Below are 22,070 nucleotides of genomic sequence, written 5' to 3'. Positions count from 1 at the left end.
TATCTTTATATAAATTGATACTTGGGTTTGTTTCAAAAATAGAAAAAATTGACAAAATATTTACACTTATAAAATAAAACCACTGGAAGACATAATTCATTAAACTTGATTTTTCTGTAAAGCATAAAGATTTTGCCAAATGTTCTATTTTAGACAATTTCCTACAAAAAGTTATTGATAATGATAAAATAGCTAAAAATATTTATAAAATATAATAAAATTTAAAATTTCCCCGTCAAAATTCCATGAGACGGTTTACAAAAAATAGCAAAAAAAAATTTATGATAACATGACCTATATCACTAAATTTTCTAAATTATAGAAATAGCAAATATAAAAGCTGATAACCTTCTCAAAGCCCTTTAATAATCATACAATATATCTAATTACTTGTCATATTTGCAATATACAAAAATGAGATGTTATGAACTGATTTTTTCTAAATCATTTTCTCATATGATGCAATTACTAAATTTTATTATACTTTGTAAATATTTTGGGTTCGGGAGAAACACTCAATTGAAAAGCAAGAATTGAAGGGAGAGAAGTAGAATAGTGAAAAAAAGAAGGGACGGAGTGTGAAAATCAGAAACTTTTGGGGGGTTGTTTGTGGAAATATGTGAGAGAGAGATCATATAACCATATAACAAAGGAAGGGGAAAGAGGGAAGAGGGAAGAGGAAAGGGAAGGAACATCTATTACGTTACGACAACGTATAAGAATATCTTAAGGAAGATGCCCAAACCATATAAATTCCTTTTTCTTTTCTTTTTCTTTTTCTTTTTCTTTTTTTTTTTTTCCTTTTTTTTTCCCTTTTTTCTTTTAATTATAATTATTATTATTCTCATCCTTTAGTTAAATTCATATAAAATAAAATTTTTGATTTTTTGAGGCATACATAAAATACTTTTTATACATAATGCAATATATTTTTCTTTTTTTTATGTCACATGTGGATGGAAGGCACCAACTAACATTTTTCAAGATGAATGGATGGATCAAATCTATGCTATATATAATAATAATGATAAAGTAAAATAAAATTTATCAATTTTTTAATAAGACTAGTTAAAGGGGATGTGGAATGCACCTACTTGTTGTTGTTGTTGTTTTTTTTTTTTTTTTTTTTTTTTTTTAAAGAAAAGAAATAATGCACATAGTTTAGGGTTTAGGATTTGATAAGAATTTTGAGGATTTTATAGTCTAAATATTGATTTGTTGAGGATTAGAAATAATTGAAGCAAGAGTAAGGGTTTAGGAGCAACAAAGTTATCTCAAGCAACCCCTAGGCCAGAGAGATTGGAGAGGTCGGATTTGTAGGGATTACTCGTTTTAGGGATTGTAATGAATAATGGGTACTTTTATTTTAAAGGAAAAAAGTGGAAAAATGAAGTTTTGTTTACGTGAACGCTTGAATTTACAAAAAAACCAAAAAACCATCTGCTCGCTTTAAACTAAGAAAGCCACTTACGTGCACAATGCTCGATACTAGATATTTTTCTCTGTATGTGCTTCACGATTGGAATCCTAAAGGAATAATGATGGACTTTATTTCACCATTGTCGTTGTCATCAATATATTTTGATTTAAAATTAGTCTAACCAGCATTTCATCAAATTATCAACGGTTCTACCATCTCAAGGACTAAAATTGAGCATTATAGAAAAGTGTTAGATTCTAAAACATAACGACTAAATAGAAACTAAATCCAAAACCTAACGACAAAAAATGATGGATAAAATTTTAAGTTAATTCCATTTTTATCCCCTTAATAATAAACTCTGTAAATAGGAATTTTCCATTCGTTCATATGAAACCCATTATTATTTTGATACAAGATTTCAAGCAAAAGGCTTGCCTAGGATTACTCCTTGAGACTACTTAAGCTACGTCAACAAAGAGCAGGCTTTTTCTAACATTTTCAATCAGCCTCAACCCATCAAGAACACCATCTTTGTACAAAGAAAACATGGTACCTTCCTAGTATGAGCACATTACCTGCACCACACATGTTGCAAATACATCAAGCCAAAGATATTAGTAAATATAGCACAATGCAAAAACAATTGTAGATATAGCAAAATTTAGAGTTAATCAATGATAGACCCTATCAACGATAAAATCTATCACTAATGAATTTTGCTATACTTACGATTATTTTAAAATGTTGTTATATACTTAGTTAATATCACTTAAAGTGCTTCTCGATGCACGTACCCAAAACTTGATCATCAATTTCCATAAAGCAACACTTCCCTTGCAACTGTGATGAACAAAATGAAGCCTAAACATGCTCTGGCAAAATAAGAGGCTGGACTTAATTTGTGGTCAATGCATTTTGTAGTCAAGATACTTGATGAACACCTTCCTCCACTCTTAAGAGACCCATGGCCAGTTGACTTTAACCGCCTATTCTCAACTTCACTTTGTTGGTCTACAACAATGTCTTTATTTGAAGTTGCAGCAGGTCTGACAATTTTAATTCGTTTTGGAACTGCTTCGGCCTGAAAATTGAACAAAGTAAGAGTCTGTTTCGATTATGTAGAGAAGAAGGCAAAAGAAAAACGGTTTAAAATACATTTAAAAGTGTTTCAAAAGCTATTTTGAGTAGTTGTTAAACACTACATTTTGAAAAAATGGCATATCTCAAAAACAGGGATAAAACAGATATGAATTTTTCCTATGTTGGGTTGTTTTGTTCCGTTCTCTCACCTTGCTAAGGGATGACACTACTTGGATATGAGTTTCCCTCTTTGACTGGACATTTTGTGGAGTATCTACGTGGTCTAGAGCCTTATGGGATTTAGGTTGATGTTGAGAGCTGAAGTTTCTTGTTCCCCGGTCAGAGTCATCACTGTGGTCCAACCTGAGGATCTTCGAAGTGAGTGGGCTTCTACGAGATTCTTTAATCATCGGTATACTTTTAGTTTGTATCCTTGAGCAGGCACTCTCACCAAAAAAGCTGGGAGAAGCATGGTCATACTGAAACACAATGAAATATGGATAATTTAGCTCTACAAGAGCAATAACAGCAGGAGGCCTAAAATTTATAACCTAAAAAGTACGTACACTTTAGTCTGCCTAGCGTGCTAGTATCCATAAATATAAGCAAGAAATGACATTGCAATGAAGAAGATGTGCACGTGTCTTTACAAACTCATATCAATCTCCTCAGTCAAGGATTTTCAACGAGATATTTGTGTGAAATTAATAATTTATCATATTTTTTTACCTTCCAGCTTAAAGCTGTATCTATGCCAGTGTTACCGCTGAATCCACCACCCTGATCATCATTAATCAAGTCAAGCATCTCCTCCCAGTTGAAATTACTGGTCGAACTATTTGGTGTCCCTTCATCAAAACAATTTTCATCATCAACAAGAACTGGGTTAACATCCTCATCGGTATGTCCATTTATGTGAGTGCCATAGCTATTGATAACTTGGAAATCCATTGAAGTGGGTTCAGGGTCTGAAAACAAAAGGGACTCCAATTCGGAAACACCGTAATCCGAAACCTGGAGATCTGATTGAAACAATGAATGTCCATTTCCTGGAGTCTGGAACATATAATAATTGTTAAGGTTGTTAAAAAACAAACCATGTTGCACTTACTAGGCAACATCCAGGGATTAGTCTTTCTAAATTCTAACCTCTCGATTTTGGTTCCCTGTGGCTACATTCGTCGAAGTCAAAAGACCATTTGGTTCAGCTTCTTCAAACATCAAAACATCACTCTCCTCGAACTTTCTCTTTAGGACACAAATCACAAACGACTTCTGCAACAACAAGAAGACAACACAAGGAGTATTAAACTAATGAAATTGAAATTCTTGATGAACTAATGTATAGGGTACTAATAAAAATATCCATGAAATTGAAATTCTTGATCAAAACTACATTAGAGACGTCGTGAAAGAACATATGCAAATTCCCAAAATAAACAAGATTAGAGTACAAGCACATGAAAGAAAAAGCGTTTAGAGAACACAAAAGAGCGAGGGAAATCACCAGTTCAGCGAGGTTGGGGTCTGGATGAAGATGATACTCATGTATAACCCAATTGGTCTTGATCCCACTAGGAACCCTGCCACTGTAAAAAACTAGAGTTTTCTTAGTACCAATCAAGATTTTGGTTCCTCGAGCCATGATTTTACGGTCCTTGCCAGTGGATTTCCAATACCCAGTTTTCGTGGCCCTATTGGATCGACGTCCATTGGAATACTTGAAATCTTGAGCAGAAAAGAAAAACCACTGGTGATCCCCTGTTTGATCATTTGAGAGACCTACAAAGAAAAAGGGTCAGATAATCAGAAAGATTGTACAAAAGTGCAAAGAGATGAAAAGGAAGAGGGAGAAACATACTAGGGAGTTCCCATGGCTCAAAGTTGCAGATATCAACTTGACGAATGTACTGAACGAGGGATTCTTGACCAACAATCTTGTTCTTGAGATAGTGATTAAACAGCTCCTCATCTGTAGGATGGAAACGGAATCCAACTGGGAATAGATTGTGAGGAGGAAGGAGGAGGCAATTGGCCATGAATTTCACGATAATAAGCTTTGTGGTGGAGAAGAAGAAGTGAGTGAGGGAGTGAAGAGAAATGGCGAAAAGAAGGGAAATTTAAATTTGGGTTTTCCATTGACTATGAATTGGAGTCTCTGCAAAGTCTACGATCTACTTCCTGAGGAAGCTAATGGATTTGATAGTGGAAGTGAAGGTTCCTCCCAACCTTTTCATAGTTCTTCTAACAAAAAAGAATGCATCTTTTTCTCTCTCTCTCTCTCCCTATGTTTTAGAAAAGAGAAAGAAAATCGTAAAAACCAACACTTGAACAAAATCATTTCACTCATGAAATTGGTCTTTTTAACGGTTTTGTTTTTCTAACAATTTTGTTGGAAGAAGTGTAAATAATTTGTAAATCTTTTTGTAAAACGGTTTTAGAAAAACTATTTTAAAATATAAATATCTATTTATAATCTTGTGTATTTATCAATGATAAATGATAAATATTTTGGTTCATTTTGTTACGTGTGAAAATAATTTTTTAATGAATTATTTTTAAAATTAAACGATAGGAAAGTTGAATGAAACATCATTCTTGATAATTGTTTTAAATGACAAAATTGTTTAAAATATTTTTGAATAGAGCAAAATGTCACTGTTTGTTATTGATGTTTATTGTTGTCTATTAGCTGAATTGTTTTGTTATATTTAAAAATAACTCTTACTTAAAATTAATTTGATAATTTCGTTATTAGATGCAATGTTTATGTCATCAAACTTGATTTTGAATAATTAAAAACATGTTTTAAAAGTGATTTTAAAAAAGAAAAAAAAATTCGTTTTTGACTATTTTAGACTCGTTCCCAAACATGTCTATGACTTCAAAATCTGTATTTCATTAATGGTTCATTTTGACCAAATTTTTTTGACATAATTTAAATTCAACTTTTTTCTAATGTGTGATTCAAACCATAGAATTTCTACGAACATTTTATTTTTAATGGTTTGGGTGAATCCAAAATTTTGAAATTAAGGAAACCAAGCAAAGTAGGAAGGCGAGATAATAGAAAGTGAAAAATACGACAAAAGTAAAGGTAAAATGTGACGGATTTGTAATTTTAAGTAAATCCGATCAAAAGTAATCAAACTACATTTGCAATTCAAACCCTTAATGATTTTATCCATAAATGAAGTCTCATTACAACTACGTAAAACTTCCCTTACGAATTGGTAAACGTGACCTATATACTTTATTTTTGTGGGTTCGTTGTTTTCCCTTCTTTCGTAGGGATGTATTCAAAGTTGTCTTTAAGTCTTATAAAGCTTACAAAAATTATTCAAAGAAGTGACAAATTTAAATATTTATAAAATATATATCAGAAGAACAAAAGAAGGAGATTATGCATAAACTCCCATATACAAGAACAATTTTAATACATAAAAAGCAATAGTAAGCAGAGAAGGGATTAGATTATATTGTAGAATGGTTTAATAAAATTCCCTTGTATGAAACACACTATTATTTTAACAAAAGATTTACAATTTTGGTTCGTGGAGGATTACTCGTTGGGGCTACATCAAAAGCAGAGATACAACAAAACCTATACAACTTGGTTTACAACATCTACCTAAATCTAAACGACTTAGTTTACAACATCTACCTAAATCAAACCTTATTTAAATTCTAAGATTGCAATAAGAAGCAATCCACCACAAACACAGAAACACACAGGGGGAGCTACGTACCACTTTAACGAAGGGCAGGCGTCTTCTAACATTTCCAATCAGCCTCAACCATCAAAACTCCATCTTTGTACAAGAAAACATGGGTAACTTGTTAGTATGAGTATAATTACCTGCACCGTTTATCCTCAATTTCCATACAGTAGCACTTGTCTTGCGACCTTCACGAACAAAATGAAGCCTACACATGCTCTGGCCAAATACAAGGCGAGACTTGATTTGTGGTGAATGCATTTTATAGTCAGGATACTTGAGGAACATTATCCTTGACCCTCGAGACCCTTGGCCAGTTGGCTTTGGCCGGTTGGCTGCACCATTCTCAACTTCACTTAGCTTGTCTTCAGCAGTATCTTTATTTGAAGATGCAGCTGGTTTGACAACTTCAATTCGTTCTGGAACTGCTTTAACCTGAAAATTGAACGACGCTTGATGTAAACGTGGCAGAATTAAAGTCATTCAAGTTGCTTTTCATAATAAAATTAGATATGAAATTTTCCTATGTTTAGCCTTTTGTTCTGTACTCTCACCTTGCTGAGGGATGATACTAATTGGAGCTGAGTTTCCTTCTTCGACTGGACATTTTGTGAAGCTTTGATATGGTCTCGAACCTTATGGGATTTAGGTTGACGTTGAGAGCTGAAATTTCTTACTGCTCTGTCAGAGTCAGCACTACCGCACGATGTTATACAGTTGATGGACATGACATCTTTACGATGGCGGGCAGAGGAAATATCTATTGACCGACCATTTTCTGAAGACTCTACATGGTCTAGAACCTTATGGGATTTAGGTTGACGTTGAGAGCTGAAATTTCTTACTGCTCTGTCAAAGTCAGTACTACCGCACGATGTTATGCAGTTGATGGACATGACATCTTTACGATGACGGGCAGAGGAAAGATCTATTGACCGACCATTTTCTGAAGACTCTACATGGTCTAGAACCTTATGGGATTTAGGTTGATGTTGAGAGCTGAAATTTCTAATTGCTTTGTCATAGTCATCACTTCTGCACGATGTTATGCAGTTGATGTACATCCCATCTATACGAGGGCGGGGAGAGGAAAGATCTATCGACTGAACATTTTGTGAAGACTCTACATGGTCTAGAACCTTATGGGATTTAGTAGGTTGACGTTGAGAGCTGAAATTTCTTCCTGCCCTGTCAGAGTCATCACTACGGCACAATGTTAGGCAGTTGATGGACATAAAATCTTCACTGGGGTGGACAAAGGAAAGATCTATCGACCGAATACTTTGTGAAGACTCAACGTGGTCTAGATCCTTATGGGGTTTAGGTTGACGTTGAGAGCTGAAATTTCTTCCTTCCCTGTCAGAGTCATCACTATGGCACAATGTTAGGCAGTTGATGGACATAACATCTTCATGAGGGTGGACAGAGGAAAGATCTATCGACCGAACACTTTGTAGTTCCACACTTTGTAGTTCCACACCACTTTGTAGTTCCACACTTTGTAGTTCCACATTTTGTAGTTCCTTATGGTATTTAAGTTGACGTCGAGAGCTGAAATTTCTTAGTTCCTTGTCAGAGTCATCCCTATGGCATGAGTTGATTTGGAAGCTTTCTTTACGATGGCGGGTAGAGGAAAGTTCTTCCACTCCTCCCGTCTTGAGGATCTTTGAAGCGAGTGGGCTTCTATGCGATTCTTCAATTATTGGCATATTTTTCGTTTGTATAATTGAACGAGCACGTTTATCGAAGAAGATGGGAAAATCATGATCATACTGCAACACAATGAAATACGGATAATTTAGCTCTACAGGAACAAGAACGACAGGGGCCCTAGAATTTCTAACACAACATAAACATAAGCAAGAAGTGAAAGTGCAGTGAAGAACATGTGCCCTAATAAACTCAATCAATCTCCTCGATCAAGGCTTTCCAATGAGATGTTTGTGTAAAATTAATAAATTATCATATTCTTTCACCTGACAGGTTGGAGTTGTATCCATGCCACTACTGCTCTGGTCTTCATCGACCAAGTTAAGCAGCTCCTCCCAATTAAAATCACTGAACGAACTATTCGGTGTCCCTTCATGAAAGAAATTTTCATCATCAACAAAAACTGAGTTAATAGCCTCATCAGTAGGTCTATTTATTACGTGAGCCCCATGGCTATTGGTAATTTGGAAACCCAATGAAGTAGGTTCAGGCTCAGAAAACAAAGGGGACTGCAATTCAGGAAAATCGTAATCCGAAACATGGAGATCTGGTTGAATCAACGATTGTCCATTTCCTGGAATCTGAACATATAATTATTAAGGTCGTTAAAATAAATAATGCTGCACAGACTAGGCAACGTCCAGCTACTAAACTTTCTCAATTCTAACCTCTTTATTTTGGTTTGTTGTGGCTACATTGGTCGAAGTCAAAAGATCATTTCGTTCAGCTTCATCACGTATCAAAACATCACTCTCGTCCCACTTTCTCTTTAGGAGACAAATAACATACGACGTCTGCAAGAACAAGAAGACAACACAAGGGGCAACAAAAGGAGTGTTAAACTAAGTATCATCAAGCAAATAGATCAACATTAGTGGCGTGCAAACTGTAAAATTCAGGATAGGTACCACAATATTTTCTAAGATTTTTAAGGAATAAATCAAATCAAACTCTGGTATACATGAAGATTCAAAGTTAACTAATCAAAACTATATGAGCGATCATGAAAGAACATAGATGGGTGTTTGTTCTGTCCGCTTATGAAGCTAGTGTTGAATAACTCAACCCCACAAACTTCAACAATGCTCACTAGTGAAGCTCACACTTCTACTCTCATTTCCTTACTTATCGAGAAACTTCACCTCAACAGGTCCACATTCGAAACACAATCTTCCTAATGTATTAACTCCAGACTTCAGAACGCAACTCAACTCCCTAAACAAGCATACAGATTCCCAAAAGAAATGAAGTTAGAATACAAAGACATGAACGAAAAAAAATGTTAAGTGCACAAAAGAATGAGGGGGAATCACCAGGTATGTGAAGTTGGGTTCTGGGTGAAGATGATACTCGTGTATAACCCAATTGGTCCTGATCCCCTTCGGAACCCGACCCCTATAGAAGACAAGAGTTTTCTTAGTACCAATCAACTTGTTAGTCCCTCGAGCCCTGATTTTCCGGTCCTTGCCCGTGGATTTCCAGTACCCAGTTCCTGTAGCCCTTTTAGAACGACGGCCATTGGAATACTTGAAATCTTGAGCCGAAAAGAAGAACCACCGCTGCTCCCCTGTTTGATCATTTGATAAACCTACAAAGAGAAGGTCAGAGAAAGGAAAGACATTAAACAAAGAAATGTGATTGAAAAAGAGGGAGAAACATACCAGGGAGTTCCCATGGCTCATACTTGCAGATATCAACTTGAGGAATGAATTGAACGAGAGATTCTTGACCCACAATCTTGTTTTTGAGATAATGATTAATCAGCTCCTCATCAGTTGGGTGGAACCGGAATCCAACCGGCCATTGATTAGGAGAAGGAAGGAGAAGGCGATTGGCCATAAGTAAGGTTAGTGGTGGAGAAGTTAAGAGAAATGGGGAGGGAACGAAGAATTTAAGTATGGGTTTTCCATTGACTTCGAATTTGGAGATTCTACAAAGTCTTCAACTTCTTGAAGAAGCTAATGGAGTTGAAAAGTGAACAGTGAAAGGTTAAAGGGAAAAGATTGGCATTGGACATGGCAATGGCTAATCATTTTGCTCTACTTCTCCTTTGTTTTGTAGCTTAATGGTAATGATACAATATGACTTCCCCTCCCTTTCAATGTCTATCTTTTCATATATGAATTTGATACTAATGACTTTTTTTTTAAACCTAATTTGAATTTGCCAATAACCAAACCCAAAATCTAATCAATTCAAATTAGATTTAAAATAATTAAGTATATAATAATATTTTTTAAAATTGGTAAATATAGCAAAATCGGTCAAAATCTATCGAGGATAGATGTCTATATGATAAACCATGTTGCAAATATTGGTTAGAGTTTATAGCGACGGAAAATTTGCAATTTTTTAAAAATGTTGTTATATACTTAATTATTATTTTTAAAATTGTCATCAATTATAATTACACAAAAATTAATTGGAATAATTATCGTTATGGTTTGGGTACGATAATAATAAATTTAACCAAACTCAAATTGCATTTGTAATTGCAGGTGATTAGGATTGATCTATCGATAAATTTTATTACAATTACACCAATTTTCATTATGAATGAACTAAATTGATTATTTTTCCTAGAAAATTTTGTTTGGTTTGTTTTTCTCTAAACTTCTTGATGTAACTCAAATGAGAGACCTTTTATTAATGTATAATTGAAAAACAAACTAATCCTAATCCTAATAGATTAAGGATTTACTCATAATATCGTGTTCTTATTGGACAAGCTACAAAAAGAATTCTAAAAAAAGCGAAACAAACATCCCTCCTTCATTTTTAGGATTTTCTTTGGGAGGATTGTAAGACGCTTTACATTCGGTTTTGTTTGATTTTAGCCAATACTCGAAACGTTGGTTTTGAGGTTCATTTTCGGGCACTTATTTGTACAATTTGTGAGATTTTGTTAGAATGTTTGTGAGTTTTCTGTTGTTTTCTTTTCCTTGCTTTTAACTTCTAGAACGAGCATGTTAAGTAGATTAAATTGACGACTTAATCGTTGTAAAGATCTAATCCAATTTGATCTCCAATAATATGACAACTAAAATTCAAATTATCAAACAAAACACACGTTGTTTTTTGGGATAATTACTTTCCCCTTTCTTCCTCAATAGTCAACACATTGATATGAATTAAGAAAAAAAAAACTATCTATTTAAGTGCTGGGAATCAAGCATGGTCGATAATAATATAGACAACTACAAGACACTGACAATTTATACATAGGAAAACCTTCTTAAAATCTCCACCAACAACAATACAATGGTTGAAAAGATATAAAGATTATTCTGTAAAAGTGGCACCCAATCAGTGAGTTATTTTCTTCATGTGTTGTTCGTTCTCTTGCAAATTGTTTTGGATCATTTTCTTCATTGCCTTCCCTTCACCTGGATAATGATTCAAGGTCAATTTTGATGGTGGTATGAAATCGACAATATCCAATACAAATAGAAAACGCAAATAGTAGGAAATCAACACAAAGATCTCCAGTGTGGTAGCTACTGCGTCCACCAACAAAAGAGAGAGAACACGTTATTATTATAGATAAAATATAAAAGAAATAAAAATCTAGAGTCATTGGTAGAATTAAATAGTTTACAGAGCGCACTTCGTTAAACTCTATGCCGAAGTTGTAAATAACATAAATAGAATTCAAGACATTCCAATACCTTGGGATCGATGCAAAAATTATAATTATTAATAGAAAATAAATTTAGTGCATACCTTGGGGTCGGTAGGTCCTCATAATACATGAAAGTCACATGGCGAAGCCCTTCTGGCAAGGAAGGTAAATTGGGACAACCATTGATTCTCAAACGTGATAGTGAAGTGAGTTGACCCATTTCTTGAGGGTAGGAAATTAAATTAGGACAATATTCAATTTCCAACAGTGATAATGAAGTGAGATGCTCAATCCCTTCAATAGATACCAAATTTCGGCAATCATATAGTTTCAAACATTCGAGAGTTGTCACATATTGTAAACCCTTTGGCAAACACTCCAATTCAGGGATGCTACACAAATCAAGTCTACGAAGGCTTCCAAGTTCTTTCCATATCACACCATCACGAGAAGAAGACATTTTTATATTCTTGCAATTTCCTATGACAAGAGACTTAAGATGTGTCATATTGGAGAATAAGTCATGTAATTGTAAAAACTCAAAATCCATGTCCCAAATACTTAGAGAAGATAATGATCTAGTAGTTGAAGAAGAAGAATCTTGTCCAACAATAATGTTCGTAGTAGCCATTTCCATGACCAACTCAAAAAGTTGCAAACTAACACCACTTACGTCCAATGACCTCAAAGGTCCATGTTGTGGAATAGAACCCAACTGTGGACAATGATTAATCTTCAATCGAGAAAGGTGATGCAAAGTCGTTGGAAATGGGGTAGTTTGATCAATGAATTCCCCTTTCCACCATTCTTTCAACTTAGGCAACTGAATGATGCTTAGTTTCTCAAGGGAGGGAAAGAAAGTTGTTAACGAAGAAGAAACATAATTGTTATCATCAATAAACTCAATATTCGGTAAATCTTCGAGATGAAGGTGCTTGAGAAAAGGAAACTGATCAAATTGAGGGAGATGTTTCAATTTTTCACACTCGCATAGCTTTATGGTGACCAAACTACCTATAGAACCAAATGAGAACCAATTACATAACTTCACTCCTTTGTATCCTTCTATGCGTATTTTTTGAAGATTTGGATGTGGTTTCAAGCATTCTAAAACTTTTTCATCTTCGTCATTAAAAGTATTACGCCCTATTCCATAAGAAGAATCCCAATGTAATTCCAACTTCTGAATTCCAGACTTTTCTTCAAGGTATTTAGCATTTTCTAAATTAGGAGTTATGCAAAATTGCAATTGTTTAATTCTTAATGATCCTCTCAAGCTATTAAGTCCATTCAGTTCGCTTAATTCACCACCCCATTTCGCTCCCAATACAAACAAATTCATTGTCTGAAGGCTAGTCATCGAACCCAATCCCATTGGCATAGAACTCCAACAATTTGAGTTACAATGCATAATATCAAGATGCCTAAGATTGATCAAATTCTTAATATCACTTGGCAGTCCCATTAGTCTTTGACAGTTACGAAGGATGAGTGTTTCTAAATTATATAATTTTGTAATAAACTTCGGAAGGAAATCAATCCAAGTATTAGAAAGATTAACATATCTCAAATGTTTCATCTTACCAATACACTTGGGAACATGATAAAGAAAATCCACATTCAATGTTCGTAACTGCAAATGGTTAGAGAGGTCGATTTTATCGCAAGCATAATTCAATGTTCTCAAATTCTTTGCCTCTTTTAATGATTCTGTAATGACTTTCCATCTTGTCTTTGAGATGAAGGTCGAAATTGACACATGTCGAGTCCTTTTGTCAATGGTCTTGGTGTCATCATTAGTAAGCACACATACATTTTCAACAACAGAACATGCAAGATCATGCATGAAGTCGTGGATCTTGAACTCCTTGATCTCTCCCCATTTGTTTTTCTTTATGTCTTGAAAAAATGATCTCCCCAATAATTCTTTGAAATAATCATCACCGACATCTTCCATTGTCTTCTTATTCTGTGGTTGAATGAAGCCTTGTGCCATCCATTGTTTTATCAAATCATCTTTTTGAATCTCATAGTCTTTAGGGAACAAAGCACAATAGGTGAAACATTGCTTCAAACCGGATGAGAGTTGGTTAAAACTGATCTTTAGTATGGATTGAATCTCATTTTCCTGCTGCATGATTGTGCCAAGTTCATTGTCCTTGAATGACAACCAATCCTTTTCAGTCTTTTTAGAATATAGATAGCTCCCAATTACCCTTAACGCAAGAGGAGAACCTTTCAAATTTGCCACAATCTCCTTTCCGATTATAACTAACTTTGAATTTTCAAGCACCTCTGATTCGTTAGAAAATGCCATTTTCCTAAACAACTCCCAAGAGCTGTTCTTGTTTAGTTCACTTAAATGATGGAACAAAACTGTTTCAGAAGTATGTGCAACTTGATGAGTACGAGTTGTGATCAAAATCCTACTTCCTTTAGCTCCACCAGTAAGAAACGCTTTTAGATTAATCCATTTCTCTCGGTTAACATTCCACACATCATCCATGACAAGCAAGTACCTTTTTCCATCAATTTTCTCTCGAAGCATATTTTGCAACGTATCGAGTTGAAGGTTGGGCTCAGGTCTCTTTTTCGTGAGAGACTCTATAATCTTTTCAACAATTATTTTGACATCAAATTCTTCAGAAATACACACCCACATTGTCAATTCAAAATGTTTATTTTCCTTCATATCGCCGTAGATAGATTGAGCAAGGGCGGTCTTTCCTAATCCTCCCATTCCAATAATGGCAACCACAGCAACATTTTCCTGTGCGACGTTGGTATCCAATAGAAAATGTACAATACCTTTCTTGTCATCATCTCGACCAATTACTTCTCCTTCAAGTATAAAAGAGGAAGTCTCCGGTCGTTTCGTAGTTTCGTCGTTTCGTATCTCCCTTGTATACTCAGAAAGATTGAATTGAGCTTTATCAATAGCAACAATATCGAGTTTCTCCCTGACCCTTTTGATTTTATAACCCATCTTCAAACGGAATGCAATTTGATTAGATTCTGAGAAGAAAATACGTACTTGTTTGTTGTTAGTTCTATGTTTGATCATAACCTGTCTTTTGATGGATTCATAGGAGAACTCATCCATCAAATCATCGATATCGTAGAAAGCATCTTTGAGCCTTGAAACCCATTCCTTCACAGCATAACTCTTGTACTGCTTCTCTTCTGCGTCGAGAAGTACTGCTTGGATGGCGGAAAGAGTGTCTTTGAGTTTATCAAGCTCCTCATGGAAACCGGTCCACAACAATCCAAGCTCGTGGAGTGGGAAAGAACCCAACTTGGTTGCAATATTTGCTGCAAGGGTGAACAGAATTGATTCTGCCATAGAAGAGAAGTACTGTGTTAAGGTCTTTCTTTGTTGGTAGGATGTTTGGATGAACAACACTCAATCCTCAGATCTACCCTCCACCGTTTTGACTTTCATCAAATATACTAATCATTTCCCTCAATTTCATCAAACACGTGATAATAAATTATGCCCAATATTCGTTGGTATGTGGACTTTTCTTTCCTTTTCACATGTAACTGTCGGATGAGCTCCTCTTTTTTCTTTATTTTGTTTCCTTTCGTTTTGTTTTGTTTGAAACAAGTTGGGGCGGTTGTTACATTATTTCAAAAAAATTTGTTCTTAGTCTAAATGTTTGTTTTTTTTTTGAAAAAAAAAAGAATAATGCAAAGTTGGACGAACAACCCAATTTAAAAAAGAATCGAAACGGAAAGGCTAAAATACTTTGTCGATTCACGCCCAAAATTTGAATTGTCATGTAATTGCTATCTGATTATTTTCTATTTTTTTTTTTAATTTTAGTTAGTCTTATGAAATAGTCATTTTATCATTGTCTAGTTGTATTTTGATTATCTTTGATAGTCATATGATTACTTAATTTTTGTATATTGTTTGATTGCTTTATGATTGTCGTTGATTTAGTTTCATTCCTCGACACATGTAACTGCTATTCGAGACACTGATTTTTATCTAATAGGCTATCATGTTTGTTTATTTAAGCATCAAAACTTCATGTTTGCTTACTTAGAAAATAAAATTATTGGATCGTTCCTTATTTTTAGTATAATATATAGTCGTTTGATTTTCATCTAATTACTATACGAAAACCTTTTATTATTGTTAATTAGTTAGTCATTAATCGAATGATTTCTGATTGTCATTGGCCTGTGTATTCTTTTTCACATAATTTATATATTTTAATAAAAATCACAAATTAATAAGGTACCGATCGCATGACAATCAAACAAAATCACAAAGTAGTAAACCTTAAACCGTCTAATATTTAATGAAAATAACATGAAAATTCAAATGGCAATTTGGAAAAAATCACACGATACTTAATATCATACAATCAGATAACAATCACATGACAATTAACTATAAATTATATACAACAATCAAATCGAAATCGCAAAGTTGTTGTTTATGACATCATGATGGACAACTTTCTAAATTTAGGATCAAGTGCTACAATCCTGAAACCAGCCAATGTACTTGTTGATATACTATTGATAGACCCTTACATTTGATACACACAATTAATAATTAAACACTTGATAAACTATTGGATATCGATAGTCACTTGATACACTGTTGATATCCGATTGAAAGTAAATTCAAAGGCATTTAAGTAAATATAGCAAAATCCTTAAATCCATCGTCATTTTTTTTCTGCTTCTTCTCCTGCTATTTATCCCTCAAATTCTACAACTTATCGTTGTCTTTCCTATTTTTTTTGGGTTTGTGTTTGATGGGTGTTCTTTGTTGAGTTAATGTATGAGGTGAAGGAGTCAACCTTTAAAGTTGAGTTTGATAATACAAGTATGATTAGCGAAGCTATGCTCGTTTTGTAAACATATATTGTATTTGTTTGCAGGTCAAAGACATTTATAGTTTTCGTAAATGAGATCATATCCTTTCTGAAAATTTATTTTTTTTGAGATAAATCAAAATTTAAAACTATATCTTAAAGAATGATTTGATTTTTTTTTTTAATGAAAAAACTATTAAGAATAAATATCTTAATGTTATTTGTAAAGATCCTAATAATTCAAAAATCTTTTTTTTAAAAAATGTAACAATTAGATTGGAAATACTAAAAAAATTAAATCTTATAATTAAGAAAACAATCTCTATTCTGTTAGGAAATATCTAATCCAATTGATCAAATTATATGACAACTAAAATTCAAATTATCAAACAAAACGACATTGTTTTTGGGATAATCACCTTTTCCCTTTCTTACTCAATAGTGAGTTCAGCACATTGATATGAATTAAGAAAAAAACTCTTTCGATCTGTTTAAGTGCTAGGAATCAAGCATAGTCGATAATAATATATAGACAACTAAAGGACACTGATAATTTATGTGTGGGAAACCTTCTTAAAGAAAAGAAGTAAAAACCACGTGACGGTATTCAAATCTCTCCACCTAACAATAATATAATGGTTGAAAAGATATAAAGATATTTTTGTAAAAGTGGTGCCTGATCGATCAGTGAGTTGTTTTTTCTTCATTTGTTGCTCATCTCTTGCAAATTGTTTTGGATCGTCTTCTTTGCCTTCTTTTCACCTGGATAATAATTCAACGCCAATTTTGATGGTGTTACGAAATCGACGATATCCAATACTAATAGAAAACATAAATACTAGGAAATCAACACAAAGATTTCCAGTGTGTCAGCTACTATGTCCACCAGCAAGAGAGTGAAAACAATTTGTTATTAGAGAGAAAAATATAAAAAACATACAAATCTAGAGTCACCGGTAGAATTAGATAGTTTACATAGCGTACTTCCTTAAACTCTAAGGCCAAAATTGTAAATAACATAAATAGAGTTAATAAGTAGCCAACACATTATTAATGAATTAATCACATATAATATCTTAGCACTAACACAACCATTAAAATGAACCACATATATCTTTGTGTCGATCTCTATACCTTTTTTTTGCATTGTTTAAGTGTTAATTTCATAACATTTAAATATAATCATATTAGTTTATTAATCAAAATTTTCCTCCTTTTTGTGAAAATATTATTTTAAATAATTCTTAACCAATGTTGTTGAAAATTACATTTTTCTACGTAGACAACATAAAGCATATATATATATATATATAAATCATTAGGTGTACACTGTGTTTATTGGCATAATTTTAGAAAAACCAAAAAGTTATTTATTAGTACCAAAATGTTTACCACAATGCACCTAAAACTTCGAGGATACATGAAAATAATATGCTTTTTCCAAAGATATTCAAAAATTATAATCATTTAATAGAAAATAAATGTAGTGCATACCTGGGCAAGTACTTGTAATTTAGTCCATGGTGGGAAGTCGGCCTCTTAATTTGGGACAACCGTAGATTTTCAAACGTAATGGTGAAAAGAGATGACTCATTTCTTGAGGGTATGAAGTTAAATTAGGACAACCATAAATTCTCAATAGTGATAGTGAAGTGAGATGCCCAATCCCTTCAATAGATACCAAATTTGGACAATTAGATATTGTCAAACTTCGAAGAGTTGTCACATATTGCAAACCCTTTGGTAAATACTCCAATTCGGGGATGCTATTCAAAATAAGTGTACGAAGACTTCCAAGCCCTTTCCATATAACACCATCAAGAGAAGAAGACATTAATGTTTTTATATTCCTGCAATTTCTTATGACAAGAGACTTAAGATGTGTCATATTGGAGAATAAGTCATGTAATTGTAAAAATTCAAAATCCATGCACGAAATACTTAGAGAAGATAATGATGTAGTAGCTGAAGAAGAAGAATCCTGTGATCCAACAATAATGTTCGTAGTAGCCATTTCCATGACCAACTCAAAAAGTTGCGAACTGATATCACTTATGTCCAATGAATGCAAAGGTCCATGTTTTGGAATAGAACCCAACTGTGGACAAAAATTAATCTTCAATTCAAAAAGGTGTTGAAAAATCGTTGGAAATGAGATAGTTTGATCAATGAATTCCCCCTTCCACCATTCTTTCAACTTAGGCAAGTGAATGATGCTTAGTTTCTCAAGGGAGGGAAAGAACGTTGTTAATGAATGAGAAATAGAATTTTTATTATCAATAAACTCAATATTAGGTAAATCTTCGAGATGAAGATGTTTGAGAAAAGGAAATTGATCAAATCGAGGGAGATGTTGCAATTTTTCACATTCGCAAAGCTTTATGGTGACCAAACTACCTCTATAACCAAATGAGAACCAATTACATAACTTCACTCCTCTGTATCCTTCTATGCATATTTTTTGAAGATTTGGATGTGGTTTCAAGCACTCTAAAACTTTCTCATCTTCATCATCAATTTTAGATAATTTCCTTTCCAAGGTGTCCCAATGTAATTCCAACTTTTGAATTCCAGACTTTTCTTCAAGGTATTTAGCATTTTCTAAACCAATGGGTTTGCAAAACTGCAATTCTCGAATACTTAATGATCCTCTCAAGTTAATCAATCCATTGAATTCACTTAACTCACCGCCTTTATTCTCTCCCAATACATACAAATTCATTGTTTGAAGGGTAGTCATTGAACCCATTCCTCTTGGCATATGTCTCCAAACATGTTTAAAATCCTTAATATCAAGATGCCTAAGATTGATCAGATTCTTAATATCACTTGGCAGTTCACTTAGTTGGAGACATCCACGAAGGATGAGTGTTTCCAAATGATACAATTTTGTAACTACCTTGGGAAGGAAATCAATACGACAAGAAGAAATATTAATATATCTCAAATGTTTCATCTTACCAATACACTTGTGAATATCTAAATAATAATGACGATACTCCAAATTCAATGTTCGTAACCGCAAATGATTAGAGAGGTCGATTTCGATTTTGTCACCCGCATAATTCAATGTTCTCAAATTTTTTGCCTCTATTAATGATTCTTTAACGACTTCCCATCTTGTATTTGAAACGAAGGCCGCCGAAATTGACACAAGTCGAGTCCTTTTGTCAATGGACTTAGTGTCATTATTAGCAAGCACACATTCATTTTCTACAAGGAAACATGCAAGATCGTGTATGATGTCGTGCATCTTGAACTTCTTGATCTCTCCCCATTTATTTTTTCTTATGTCTTGGAAAAATGATCTCCCCAGTAGTTCTTTGAAATAATCATCACCAACATCTTCCATTGTCTTCTTGTTCTGTGGTTGAATGAAGCCTTGTGCCATCCATTGTTTTATCAAATAATCTTTTTGAATCTCACGATCTTTAGGGAACAAAGCACAATAGGTGAAACATTGCTTCAAATTGGATGAGAGGTGGTTAAAACTGATCTTTAGTATGGATTGAATTTCATTTTCGTGCTGCATGATTGTGCCAAATTCGTTGTTCTTGAATGACAACCAATCCTTTTCGGACCTTTTAGAATACAGATAGCTCCCAATTACCCTTATTGCAAGAGGAGAGCCTTTCAACTTTGCCACAATCTCCTTACCGATTAAAACCAACTTTGAATTTTCAAGCACCTCCGATTCGTTTGAAAATGCCATTTTTCTAAACAACTCCCAAGAGTTGTCCTTGTCTAGTTCACTTAAATCATGGGACAAAACTGTGTCAGAAGTATGTGCAACTTGATGAGTACGAGTTGTGATCAAAATCCTACTTCCCTTAGCTCCACCCATAAGAAACGCTTTTAGACTAATCCATTTCGTCCGGTTATCATTCCACACATCATCCATGACAAGCAAGTATTTTTTTCCATCAATTTTCTCTCGAAGCATACTTTGCAACGTCTCGAGTTGAAGGTTGGACTCGGGTCTCTTTTTCGTAAGAGACTCTATAATATTTTCAACAATTAATTTGACATCAAATTCTTCAGAAATACACACCCACATTGTCAAGTCAAAATGTTTATTTTCCTTCATATCGTTGTAGACAGATTGAGCAAGGGCGGTCTTTCCTAATCCTCCCATTCCAATAATGGCAACCACAGCAACATTTTCCTTTGTGATGTTGGTATCCAATAGAAAATGTACAATACCTTTCTTGTCATCATCTCGACCAATTACTTCTCCTTCAAGTAGAAAAGAGCAAGTCTCCGGTCGTTTAGCCGTTTCGTCATTTCGTATCTCCCTCGTATTCTCAGAAAGATTGAATTGAGCTTTATCTTTAGAAATAGTATCGAGCTTCTCCCTGACTCTTTTGATTTTATGACCCATTTTCAAACGAAATACAATTTGATTAGATTCTGAGAAGAAAATACGTACTTGTTTGGTAGTGTTAGATCTATGTTTGGTCATAACTTGTCTTTTGAAGGATTCATAGGAGAACTCGTCCATCAGATCATCGATATCGTAGAAAGCATCTTTGAGCCTTGAAACCCATTCCTTCACAGCATAACTATTGTACTGCTTCTGTTCTGCGTCGAGAAGTACTGCTTGGATGGCGGAAAGAGTGTCTTTGAGTTTGTCAAGCTCCTCATGGAAACCGGTCCACAGCAATCCAAGCTCTTGGAGTGGGAAAGAACCCAATTTGGTTGCAATATTTGCTGCAAGGCTGAACAGAATTGATTCTGCCATTGATGAAAAGTGTGTAAGGTCTTTCGTTGTTTGGTAGGATATTTGGAAGAAGAAGACTCGAAACTCATAGACAGGTTAAGATTTTGTGTGGTGTAAATGCAACTTGAAATAATGCCATAAATTTCCATACCTTCCATTTCAATGACTTTCAGCTAACCATATTGACCATTTTCCCCAAATTTGGGCTTTTATAGAAATGTGGGGTATGGTAATATTTATGTATATTCATTGATTATATTATTTTATAGCAGTTTTAGAAAATATTTGTAAAAATAAAATGATTTGCTAGCGACTTGAAAATTGTTAAGTACCACAATTAGGATATTTAAACTAGGGGTGTACATAAGCGAGCTTGGGTGTACTTAACCTTTTTTTAAGTTTAATCTCATTTTTCAATCTACAATTACTTGAAATGTATATATATTTTTAAGGTTGTTTTATTTTCGTTAGTATATTATCAATTTTCTTATTTAAAACAATTAATTTGTCAAATTCTCATCGTTTATAAAAATAAAAATTCAACTATTAGAAATATACATTTAAAAATCTATTCATAAAATTCAAAAATTCATACAAAAAAAATTCAAAGATCAATCCGTAAGTATTCTAACAAATCTTTCAAAGGTCATATTTTTTAAGATAAAACGTCATATTTTTTAAAGAAAAGTTTACAAATCACAAGTCAACACACAACATATACACATACTTTTTAAGAAAGTTCACAACATAGGAATGTAATTAAAAAAAAAAAAAAACAAAGAAATGGAATAGAGAAAGAGAAGGAAAGGAAGAATATCAAAATATGTTTTTTATTTTTTACTCTTCTTTATATTATTAAATGAGTAAATAAATATTTATATTTATATTTAATTTTTTATATATAATTGATTATATTTTTGTTCGTGGCGGGGCTGGGGTCGGAGCGGGGAATGTATTCCCT

General features: G+C 33.7%; 4 protein-coding genes across 4 annotated transcripts; all 4 read right to left on the bottom strand.

Annotated features, from left to right (window-relative positions):
* Positions 1-1,732: 1,732 nt before the first annotated feature.
* Positions 1,733-4,841, bottom strand: LOC103492206 (protein CUP-SHAPED COTYLEDON 3-like). Its single transcript, XM_008452484.3, has 7 exons — positions 4,365-4,841; positions 4,011-4,285; positions 3,653-3,778; positions 3,233-3,559; positions 2,713-2,982; positions 2,218-2,504; positions 1,733-1,998 (listed from the first exon to the last, which is right to left on the bottom strand). Exons 1-6 carry the CDS (start codon positions 4,540-4,542, stop codon positions 2,232-2,234), a joined length of 1,449 nt encoding a protein of 482 aa, XP_008450706.2. The 5' UTR covers positions 4,543-4,841; the 3' UTR covers positions 1,733-1,998; positions 2,218-2,231.
* A 1,116-nt stretch (positions 4,842-5,957) lies between these two features.
* Positions 5,958-9,955, bottom strand: LOC103492204 (uncharacterized). The gene is made up of 6 exons (XM_017045451.2): positions 9,594-9,955; positions 9,246-9,520; positions 8,601-8,726; positions 8,199-8,513; positions 6,777-7,994; positions 5,958-6,657 (listed from the first exon to the last, which is right to left on the bottom strand). The coding sequence occupies exons 1-6, from the start codon at positions 9,769-9,771 to the stop codon at positions 6,304-6,306; spliced, it is 2,466 nt and encodes an 821-aa protein (XP_016900940.2). The 5' UTR covers positions 9,772-9,955; the 3' UTR covers positions 5,958-6,303.
* Positions 9,956-10,949: 994 nt separating this feature from the next.
* On the bottom strand, positions 10,950-14,958 carry LOC103492203 (putative disease resistance protein RGA4). Its single transcript, XM_008452481.3, has 2 exons — positions 11,656-14,958; positions 10,950-11,318 (listed from the first exon to the last, which is right to left on the bottom strand). The coding sequence occupies exons 1-2, from the start codon at positions 14,895-14,897 to the stop codon at positions 11,315-11,317; spliced, it is 3,246 nt and encodes a 1,081-aa protein (XP_008450703.1). The 5' UTR covers positions 14,898-14,958; the 3' UTR covers positions 10,950-11,314.
* A 1,892-nt stretch (positions 14,959-16,850) lies between these two features.
* On the bottom strand, positions 16,851-21,249 carry LOC103492522 (putative disease resistance protein RGA3). The gene is made up of 2 exons (XM_051081284.1): positions 17,884-21,249; positions 16,851-17,151 (listed from the first exon to the last, which is right to left on the bottom strand). The coding sequence occupies exon 1, from the start codon at positions 21,128-21,130 to the stop codon at positions 17,903-17,905; it is 3,228 nt and encodes a 1,075-aa protein (XP_050937241.1). The 5' UTR covers positions 21,131-21,249; the 3' UTR covers positions 16,851-17,151; positions 17,884-17,902.
* Between the last annotated feature and the right edge of the window lie 821 nt (positions 21,250-22,070).

Source organism: Cucumis melo, chromosome 2, assembly GCF_025177605.1.
Source record: "Cucumis melo cultivar AY chromosome 2, USDA_Cmelo_AY_1.0, whole genome shotgun sequence".
Lineage (NCBI taxonomy): Eukaryota > Viridiplantae > Streptophyta > Magnoliopsida > Cucurbitales > Cucurbitaceae > Cucumis > Cucumis melo.
This window is presented reverse-complemented; position numbering and strand designations above follow the sequence as displayed.